At 33.4% G+C, this 11,513-nt stretch overlaps 2 protein-coding genes across 3 annotated transcripts; one reads left to right on the top strand and one right to left on the bottom strand.

The window, feature by feature from the left end:
• The first annotated feature begins 5,534 nt into the window (after positions 1-5,534).
• LOC145004444 (Small nuclear ribonucleoprotein family protein) lies at positions 5,535-6,510 on the top strand. Of its 2 annotated transcripts, none has more exons than XM_078963363.1 (2): positions 5,535-5,756; positions 6,061-6,510. In XM_078963363.1, exon 2 carries the CDS (start codon positions 6,062-6,064, stop codon positions 6,392-6,394), a length of 333 nt encoding a protein of 110 aa, XP_078819489.1. In that variant the 5' UTR covers positions 5,535-5,756; position 6,061; the 3' UTR covers positions 6,395-6,510. The 2 variants fall into 2 exon arrangements, with proteins under 2 accessions (XP_078819489.1, XP_078819488.1); XM_078963362.1 differs by having other exon boundaries at positions 5,538-5,756; positions 6,055-6,510.
• A 23-nt stretch (positions 6,511-6,533) lies between these two features.
• DEG5 (DEGP protease 5) lies at positions 6,534-8,588 on the bottom strand. The gene is made up of 8 exons (XM_078963361.1): positions 8,275-8,588; positions 7,730-7,876; positions 7,539-7,601; positions 7,350-7,439; positions 7,152-7,274; positions 6,945-7,032; positions 6,787-6,861; positions 6,534-6,698 (listed from the first exon to the last, which is right to left on the bottom strand). The coding sequence occupies exons 1-8, from the start codon at positions 8,545-8,547 to the stop codon at positions 6,592-6,594; spliced, it is 966 nt and encodes a 321-aa protein (XP_078819487.1). The 5' UTR covers positions 8,548-8,588; the 3' UTR covers positions 6,534-6,591.
• Positions 8,589-11,513: the final 2,925 nt, after the last annotated feature.

The raw sequence follows: 11,513 nt of genomic DNA, 5'->3' as shown, positions 1-11,513 counted from the left end.
TCGTGGGCATCGACTCTTCTTATGCTACAACTTAAGAAGCACCATAGGTGATGCTTATAGGAGTATGCTACCAAGAGATATAATGTAGAAATTAGAACAAACATTGGTTGAAGAAAAGATTGTTATGAAGATAGTGAAACTGCCTAAGACTGAAGAACCAGGAGGTGACAACTCGATTAAGAGCAATCATAATCAGAACAATGAATAAAAACCAAAAACCATCAGTAGTAACTGGTGCATTTCTCATTAACCACTTGTATGCTGAAGTACCTTTAATTAGGATATACAAATAAATCCTTGTGAACGCTAAACTAAAACCTATTAAGATTCATGAACCCAATGGGTTGAAGAAAACCTATAAAGTAAGGACAACTAGTGAGCTGTCAGAAATCTACTCGTAAAATTTTAATATATTTTATCGTAACACCTACCAAATCATGTTTGTCACGTCAATCTCGTGTGTATGTCATCAAAAGTCTGATGTTGTTATCTATATGACATGGTTTTGTTTGTGTCACGTCAATTCGTTATACGATCCCCTTCAACTGATAAAATAACCAGCAACGACCGATCTTTATTTATAGACTTCATACGAATTCCAAGCGGAATTTTTGACATTATCATATGTATAAACCGACTATCTCCCCATTGTGTCTAGATCTATACTACAGGAAATTTGTACTACCAAATCTACCCATGAGAAAACCATGTTCATTTATGATGACAAGTCAGAGAAGAACCTAAAGTTTCCTTCCTACCGTAAAAATCAAACGATGGACTGTTGTGAACTTCTTGGCTAACTGTGATATAAGCAACTTTGTGAAGAATTTAATCAAATTTTAAGGATTTGCTAAAAATGTAAAGGACTTAATCAACTGTGGAAGTTTAAGTCAAGACTTTTTCCCAAGAAATGAATGCTAAAATTTTAACAACAAAAGAATTCATGTTGTCTACTACCAGCAATCCATTAGGAACTTCTTTATGGTAGCCCAACTGCCAACTATGTCAACACTAAAATGGTACAAAGTCCATCTAGAAAAGATAAGCAAGAGATTGTATTCCAGGAGTTGGAATAACTATGGTGTAATGCACAAATCCTACATTTATGAAGGAATAGAGAAATTATTCGTATACGACAACACATACTTAAAGGATTGAGGTGCACATAGATGAATTGATGTAAGGTTTTTGCCTATGCTTGTGGTTGAATGACATGAATAAGATATTTGTTGTCCTAATGACATGTGAGATTCATTAACATTGTAATGAGATTGATATAGTAGCAAATGTCTTGAATCGAAAAGAATGTACCAAACCCAGCTGGGTACAAATATTAACTATGAACATCCATTCATAACCTACAACCCAAATTCAATAAGTTTTACTAGAGACAATGAGAGAGAAGGGATTTGCGAGTGAAGCTCTATGAAGACCGGATAAAATGGTCAAGCTCAGGGATGATTGGACATGATACTTTGTGAGCCGAATATGTACGCCTAAGTACAGTAAACACAAGTGCATAGTCTTGGACGTAGCTCACAGATTAAAGTGTCCCACCCATCCAAGCCCCGACTAAATGTACTTAGATTTGAAAGAATTGAAGTGATGAACATGCATGAAAGCGGAAATTGCTACTTGAGTTGACAAATATCAGACTTGTACCAAATGCAGAATGTTAGAAACATTTAGGACTAGGGTAATGATAAAGAAATACCCAAGTAAAAGTAGGAACCAACGTCAATGGACTTCATACTAAAGCTACCTAAGAAACCTAACGGTTTCTAATCCTATTCAGGTAGTGGTCCGTAAGTGACTAAGTTCTCCCACTTCCTGCTAATCTAAGAACCATGTGAAATGGAAAAGTTGACCATAACTTCCCAAATAAATTATCATACTGCGCGAGGTGCCGATATTTATCATCCCTCACTAAGATAGTAGATTCACCTATTAGTTTTGACAATCATTGAAATCATTGAGCACTCACTTAGACACAAGAATAAATATTCATCCCGAATGGCCAAAATGAAATAACCATCCTAACTTGACTAATATGCTATGAACCTGTATGATAGACTTGTATATTTCATGAGATACTCATTGCACTTAATTGAGTTTTCTTGCAATGATAGTTATCACACCAGCATCAAGGCCACACCGTTTTAGGCCTTATACAAATGCAAGTGTCGATAATTGATATGTCGAGCAATGATTAAATATACGAATTTGAACAAAGAGCATGCAGGTGATCCACTACATTTTGATCCATGAATCACAAAAGAGATCACAGAAAAGATTGTGTGAACCGGAGAAAGATTTTAGACTGTACTCAAACGACAAGGGAGTTATGAGAACAAAAAATGTAAGTATCTCGACTTCCAAGTCAGAAACTATGTAACTTTAAAAGCTTTCCCTTTAAGAAGAATGATCCAGATTAGAGAAAGAGTTAAGTTAAACCGCGACTCAAAGGACCCTCGAAATTCTTAACAAAATTTGGTCCTGATATTTATATTAAGTTATCTTGAAAACTAAACGACATGCACGATGCTTTTCTATACGCTAAGTCTCAAGGAGTGTCGGTTGGATGACACCCTTGTTATCTCTGTTTTAATGAAGTGAGCTAGGAAACCATGCAATATTTCATTATTGGAAAAGTACACACGATAGAATTGTATATAAGATTCGACAACCTTTAAAATATTTGATTCTATCTTATTCCATATTCCCTATTTAGTTGTGACTTGTGGTAATATCATCTACTGGATCAGTTATCTAATCTAGAGCCATGCAACTTAAATCGACTATAGGATGATCATGTATGGATCTAACGAAAAGAAAAATGACACCAATTGTTTTATAATAATTTATCTACATGCGGAATATCGGGACGAAATTTCTTTCAACGGGGGGATAATGTAACAATTGGTAAAAGTTAGTCAGAGCTCGGCGGTCAAACCACCGCGAACTACTAGGTATTAAAGACCAATTGTATGTAATTTTATGTTTAATATGTATATTAAAAATATTATCATCATAACTACCTTTTAGGACGTCCCAAACTGCTTAAACATCTATCGTTGAAGAATGAATCGAAAATCACCAAAAATTTAATTTATTTGTGGCGTTAAAAATAAATTTTTGCATAAGATATATCTGAGAGTTATGGATAAGATATCTGAATAAATTACGTTCTCCCGACTTCGTGGATATAAAGAACATTCAAAACGGAGGTCGTATGAGAAATGTACGCCTCTTTAAATTTACAAAAATCAATATTTATCTGATTTTCCTGCAACGAACTGTGCACTGCTTCGTTTGGAATAACTACGAACCTCAAAAATCACTTTTGAACACGTTTTTTAAATAAGACTACAATCTATTATTTTATTTTATTTTATAAGACGTTAAACCTCGACCAAAATCATATTCGTAAAATCTGTCGAATCCGATCTCATTAATCGTGAAACTTTAAACGTAATTCATGGAGTTTGATATATCGAAATTGAATTCTGTCTGTATTTTGGAATCACAACGACCGAGACAATAAGCAAGCGTTTTCAGAAAAATTTCACAAAATGATTTGATGACACGGGAATTGAGAATTGAGATTCGGGATTTACAGCACAAAAATACACAACATTTGATTGTTTTTGCACAAAATATCTTTAGAATTTTATCTTTGTACAACCAAAATCATTTTACAATCTAAAACAATATTTAAGAATCAGATTTTATAATTGTCAATAATTGGTACACTCATACGTCTCTCTCACTCTCCCATCTCCTTCCTCACTCAAATTCTCAACCCCTCCTCCTCTTCTTCTTCTTCTTCTTCTTCTTCTTCATCTTCTTCTTCTACTTTGTTTAATTGTAAATAAAACACACTAGGAGGTGTTATTTTTTCGGTGAAATCAAAGAGGTAATGACCTCTCTCTTTCCTCTATTGTTCCTATCGATTTAAACAGTAATCAAACACCATTGTGAACTCAAAGAAACCACCCAAGCACCCCCTTATGACTATTGTACCGATCTCATTCCTTCCTTTTTGTTTGGCACTAGCGAAGTGGAGAAGAAGAAGGACCGGTGAGCTAACCAGTTGTGGCGAGCCTCTATCTGATCCCTACTATTGCTGATTTCGTCTTCTTCTTCATTGATTAAACATCACAAAATCACCACGGGACCAATTGTTTCCCCTCACCCCCTTCGCAATCCACTGCCGGAGTAGCCCATTGCTTCCATCACAGTTGACGACAACTCCTACTGACACCTTCGTCTTTCTTCTCCGATCAAGCTAAGAGCTGGGGGAGTTTTCCCAATACATCTCGTCATCTGTTTCCACTCGTGTTTCTCTTTTTCCCTCTCCCAACCAGACGAAGATTAAACAACAAAGGGGCCACCGGAGGTCGACTACCCACCCACTCGACAAATTTGCCATCATTGAACCACCCTCTTACCTCCCTAATCTGTATGTGTTCACGTTTCTTTCTTTTTGCTCCGATCATGCGAAGGAGATGACCCAATCGAACTAGAAGAGGAAGAAGACGCTGGCGATAGCCATCTCTCCGCACCCCTTCACGCGATTTTCTCGATCATCGCCAGAGATCAGATCTTTCTCTTTTTTTCTCTCTCTCTCTCTATATATATATATATATATATATATATATATATATACTAGCAGCGTACCCGCGCAAAGCGGCGGGGTGTGTAAATTTTTTCGGTGATATGTTTCCTCTACAAAAATGTTATGTTACAAAAGAAAGTACATGTCTAAGACAAAATAATCAAACTATGGTGTTATTTGGGAGATGAAGTCATTTTTTATTCCTAGACGGTGGACTTTATAGCAGATGAGGGAACAAAGAGGTATCTACGATTAGAGGGATATTTAAATTAACATGCTAAATTTAAGGATATCGAAAAGGGTTCAAAATTTGAATGAATCCGGGATTTGAGGGAACCATATCAAATTGCTGAGAAATATAAGGAGATTTGATGATAAATATTTGAATTCAAAATGTGGTTAAAATTTAATATTATTTTATTAATGGCTAGTTGTACTATCAGCTTCATCATTTGGACGTCTTAAAAAAATATTATTATTATAATCAATCTATTTTTAAAAATAGTTAGATTTCTTTTATAAGATAGTAAATATATATATATATATATATATATATATATATATATATATATATATATATATATATATATATATATATATATATATATATATATATATATATATCCTTTTTATTTATTTTACAATTAATATTCAAATAAGAGGTTTTTTTTAAGAAAATAGAAAAAACAAATTAAAATGGCATATTAATCTTTTTAAGTTTAACAAAAACCAATTACACATTGAAACATGAACACTGATCCAAAAAAATGAATGATTAAACCAGAAATCAATTACTCATTGAAACAAAGTCAAAATGAACACTAATCCAAAAAATGAAGGATTAAACCAAAACTCAAAAAAACAATTTTACAGTTTTGTCTTGGTTTTGTCGTTGTTAGGGGAGCTGAAATGAAGTTTGACGAATAGGAAGGATCATTTTTGTAAGTTTGAAACCTAGAAGACGATCCTGAATTCCTGATCGGCTTCCCCAAATTGCCTATTGGCTACCCACATACGCAATTTCAGTGTTTCGATTAAGCGAATTAACTCTGAAATCGGCGACGTTCGTCAGAGTATTGGTGGAATTGAGGAAAAGTAATATCGTTCTTCTACCCCGATTCAATTAATTTGGTTGAAGGTGATACGCTCTTCTCTATTCACATCCTCATGTCTTCGTAATCTATTTCTTCGTGCTGTTACTAGTTATCCGAAAGAAAACTTCCTTTCGATTTGCATACGAATCTCTAATAGTATAATTATTTTCACTTCCCGAAAGTGATGCCATAATCTATCGCATCCTCTTATATGTAATTTGCAGAAGCACAATAGGTGTTCGACGATATGCCTTAATGAATAAAAATGGATTTTTTTTTTTTTTTTTTTTTTTTTTTTGTATGGTTTCTTTCCTTGTTCATTACTTGTATGAATTCATTCAGTTTCAGAATGGAGAATACAAATGAAGCAGTAGAAGGAGAAGCATGTTTTGAGGGCAAATCAGACATTTCACAAGTGAAGAAACTATTGTTTAGGCGAATGTTGGTAGGGGTAAGTGATGGGAGATTCTTCATGGGAGCATTTTACTGTATGGATAAACAAGGAAACATAATTCTTCAAGATGCTGTGGAATATCGAAGCACCAGAAGATCATCTCCTTCCCCCATGGAACAGAGAGGTCTAGGGTTGATATTAATCCCTTCATCTTGCAGAATCTCATGTCATGTTGATTGCTCCATTGATGAACACCTCTCACTCCTCTCCCTTCAAGCTCAAAACTAAAATCCTCTTTCATACTTTGTTGAATGCTATTTTCAATGAATCAAATCTCTCACATGTTTGGTTCATGGTATTAAATGAATTGTAATTCAGTTTCTGTAGTTGATTTTATTTTAATATTTTTTGTGTTACAACAATGGAATTATGAATTTGAAGAAATACAATTGAATCAAAATACATTGTTATTACAAATACAATTATCAAAATCTATCTCGATAGGCAGTTCCATAAACAATCAAGTAAGGTACAGTCTTAACCACAGTATCGATTGGTATTGCAAAGTTGACACCAGATGACATTCCTGACCCTACAATAATTTATAAAAAAATAATAATAATAACAATTATTTAAATGAAATAAATAAAATTACAAACTTATATGATATAACTTTATACCTTTTCTAGTAAAAGTTGCCGTATTGACACCGATAACATGGCCATGAGAATCAAGCAATGGCCCACCTGAATTTCCTGTATAATAAAATGAAACAAAAAGTTTAACATAATATTGAAATTTTGTATTAAAAATAATGATATAAATTTGAAGTTATTACCTGAATTAATAGCTGCATCTGTTTGAATTGCTCCTCTAATGGCACCTCCATTTGGTGAAGGTATCTCTCTTCCCAGCCCACTTACTACCTGATATACACTTTTATAAAATTAATCTTTTTTTTTTTTTTTTTTTTTTTTTTTTTTTTTTTTAAGAATATATAATATTAAGGTCTTATAATATATTAAAATATAAGAAAACGTTTTACTCCAGTGGTTAATGTATTCTCATATCCATAAGGATTCCCAATAGCATAACAACTTTGTCCCACATTTAATTTTTGAGCACTTCCAATATCAACTGGTTTTACTTCAATCCCTTCAATATCAACCTAAAAATATAAATATGAAAAAAAATATATGAGCAAATGAGTAAAAAAAGTTTTTAAAAAAAAAATTGTGGACACCTTTAGAACAGCTAAATCACAAGATGGATCAACACCAACAATCTTTCCATCTCTAGATAAGCTGTTGCCATTTTTGTCGACTAAGAATATCTGTATTAATGAAACATGTGGAAAGTAAAATAAAATAAAGAAATAAAGAATTAAAAGAAAGTGTGATTTATTTATTAATGGTTGGGAATAGTATGAGACCTTACAACGTTGTCTACCATTTTGATCTGTAGCTAACTTTTCAACAACATGATAATTTGTCACCTGACATACATTTTAAATGTTACATGAAAGAAATAGCAATGTATTTTCTTTGATTATTATTATTATTGTTTTGTAAAAATATGATTGAAATGATATATAACAGTAGAAAATAGAAACAAATATCCTACAATGTGACCAAATGTATCCCAAATGAAGCCTGAACCTGTCCCTTCAACTTTTGCTTTCTCATCATCCACCATTACTACTTCATCGGTGTTATTTGGATTATTGATGATTTCAAGGTCTTTGATGAAAACCACAGATGGTGATGTTTCCTACAATCATCGCATGAATGTATGTAATTGTAATGTAACTCGTATCAAAAGTAAATTATCGGATTAATTTGATCTTTGGAAAGCATTACTGATTACTCCCTCGGATGTTTACAGAAAAGTAATTAAGCTCCTGCAATAATTTTGATTTTGAGATGTGGCATAGAAATTACTAATTCACCACTGTTTGAAGGATTGAATCAATAAATTAAGCTAACAATCGAACATTCAAATCTGCAATTCTAGACGGAGGTGGTACAATTGAAAATTTTGGAGCTAAAATTTTGCAAATACCCAAATCAACGAAAAGATGCATCGCAAGTTACTGAGAACAGAAATGAAAGGAAACAGAATCAAAATTGAAAGCGGCGAAGCCTTTACTGATAGAGAGAGTGAAAAACCTCAAAGAGACGAACTACACGATCTTCTTCCTGCTGAGTATCATCGAGTTGTTGAGCAATTGCAGATTGAGATGGCGATTTTGGACATAGTTGAAGATAAGACGCCACTACTATTGATGCAGTAAAGATTATTGACCTACGTTTTGTAATTGGATGAGGGGGCAAAGCATAAGCAGAAGAAGATGATGACGATGGTGATGGTGATGGTGATGAACGGGGATTGTTAGAAGAAATGGCGCTGAGGATGGAGTTACAGCAACCCACCACCTTCATCGCCCCGCAACTTTTATTCAAGAGCTAACGACTAAAATGAACAAAAATGTATATCTTGATATTAGAAATTTATATATTTCAAGAGTTTTTTTTTTTTTTTTTTTTTTTTTTAAATTAATTAATTAATTTATTATTAATTTTTTTAAATTACCAAATTCATGGTAGTTATAAATTTTGTTACCAAAATGTAGTTAATTTTTTTTAACGAGCTTAAATAATATTTTTTAACCTTTTACTCTAGACAATTTTATTTATCAAAGTTGCATTCCTTGTATAGTACTATTTGCAAAACTCTTGTCCGTCTCACCCGTCACCTTTATTTTTTGCTAAAATTCTTAAAATGATTATTTAAAGTGATTACTAAACAAACTAAATTGCAAAACAATGATAACTGTTTTGTATAAATGTGTACTTCAAAGATTTTGTTATTCTACCGAAAAAGCACTTAGTGGTATAGTTTTTATAATGTTTAAATATAGAAATAATAACAGAAACATGACAAAAACTAACATTAAGATTAACAATGAAACAAAAATTCATAGGTCTTACATTATCGGACATTCTCAATATACACAGAGTAAATTTAACAAAAAAATATATTTGTAAATGAGTAAATTACACGAATGGTCCCTATGGTTTAGGGTAATTTATATGTTTGGTCCCTAATTTATTTTTTTAACTCGGAAAGCTTCTATTGTTTGTTTTTGTTACAAACATGGTCACTATGTTACCTAAAAAACTATTTTGCCCTTCATTTTTTTTAATTTATTTAAATAAACACACTCTCAATTTCACCTCTTTTATCTTACCTTACTTATCCTGCAATTTTTTTCCTATTTAAATAATAATTTTTTTAAGTTAAGACGGGGATCAAATGCATAACAAAAACAAACAGTAGGAACCAAGCGCGTAACAAAAACAATTAATAGGGATTTTCCGAATTAAAAAAATAAGTTAGGGACCAAACCTGTAAATTACCCCAAACCTTAGGGACCATTTGTGTAATTTACTCTATGTAAATATAAAGTGTATGGATGAGCATGTGTCAATTTGGGTCGGTTTTTGGCTAAAACCAAACCAAACCGTAGAAAGTCGGTTTTTAAACCCATATAGGTTCGGTTTTTACATGGTTCGTTTTTCGGTTTTCCAGGTTGGATTTATGGGTTTTCCGTTTTAAACCGTGGGTTTATAAGCTCAAGTTGTTTTCTAGTTTTTAGGTTCAAACCCAGTGAAAGTATGTAGCGATAAATTGTATTGTATCTACTTTAAATATACTAAAATAAAGAGTACGGATTCTAGTATTCTAAAAGCATAAAAGTGTTCAAAAGATCAAAGTTTATCACCATTAATAGTTTGTTGAAAATAAACATAAAGTACTAAATAGATAAAGTTTAAAGTCTAAAACTAAAAGTTTAAAACATAATAAATAATATATGTGTGGGTCGGTTCGGTTTTTATGGGCGGTTTTATATGTCAAAACCAAACCAAACCGTTATTTTCCGATTTTTGTAAAATTCAAACTAAACCGTTGGTTATTGCTTTGGTTTCGGTTTTTCGGTTTCGGTTATGTCGGTTTTTTCGGTTTTTCGGTTTTCGGTTCGGTTTTTGCTCATCCCTAATAAAGTGAGTAAATGATAAATAAAGTACCACTTATTGTCTTTATGTCGCTTAAACTTGACTGCATTCCCAAATTTAAATTTCAGGCATACTCATTTTCCACCGATATAATTTATTACCCTATCATTAAACCATTTCTTACTGTAAAACTTATACAAGCTGTCATTAATTAGGTGCACATCGCGAACACACCTTAGCCCTTAGGACCATCCTCCACTAAAAATCTGATACCACCAAAATGTCTATTTCTTCCAAGGAAATATTTAATATTTGTACGTTTATGTTTTTAATTTATTTTTCTCTTAATCACCAACCACCATCGAGGCAGAATATTTAATTCTATTTATCACCCGTAACACCGATTGTTTACCTTGTGGTTGTGCACGTTGTTTTGTTTGATCTGCATGACGTATTTTGTAGCCTCTTGCCTATCGAATCTTGCAGTTGAAGGAAAAAAGATGGAAGTTTTCCATCTAAAAAGTTCTTAGGGTAGAGGGAGTCCATTGCTCCCACCCCTACAACCCACATGCCACATAGTGCTACCGGCTACGTCAATCTTTCTCTCACATCTCACTTCTAACCCTCACATCCCTAAGAGCGAACCGTATGGGTCTCGACGAGGAGCGACGAGAATGACATGGCGGTCCGCGACGCCGTCGTAACGTGGGGAACACCCCCCCCCCCCCCCCCCCCCCCCGCGGCAAGTCGTTGCATCTCGTCGTCTGGATCTCGTTGCCATGGAAACGAAATGCGACACACAAAATTTAGCTGTTGCCATATTATACCGTTTGATAACGGTCAATTTCAAAAAAAAAATAAAAATAAAAATAAAAAAAAACTTGTTTTTTTACCGTTTATATATATATATATACACTTTATTTCAAATTTTTATATATCTTTATCTCATTCTCTCTATATCTTATACATATTTTTCATTAAAATTTCAAAAAATGGAGCAAAACCCAAATACCGCCCCCCCCCCCCCCCCCCTCCCTCTCCATCATCAAACTCAAACACAAACTTACCTCTCGGATTTGTGGGGTATGAAAATTATTTCAACCTTTTGTCATCTTAAGGTTCACCACAAATACCATACCAATGTGCTGCTTTCAATCCCGTTTCACCGCCACTGCAATTTTCCAACTCACCTTACGTTCAACAAAATCAATTTGGTCAAAACCCAAATTTACAACAAAATCATTTCTCTACTTTTGGTTGAATGCAACAAACAACTAATCAACCATCGCCTACAACACAACCATCGGTTCAAGTGGAAACGGGAAGTAGTAAGAAAGGGAAAGGAAAATCAAAAGGGAAATCAATAGCGGTGGAATCTGAAAATGCAGACA

Source organism: Lactuca saligna, chromosome 7 (assembly GCF_052625555.1).
Source record: "Lactuca saligna cultivar CGN05327 chromosome 7, ASM5262555v1, whole genome shotgun sequence".
In the NCBI taxonomy this organism is placed as follows: Eukaryota; Viridiplantae; Streptophyta; class Magnoliopsida; order Asterales; family Asteraceae; genus Lactuca; species Lactuca saligna.
This window is presented reverse-complemented; position numbering and strand designations above follow the sequence as displayed.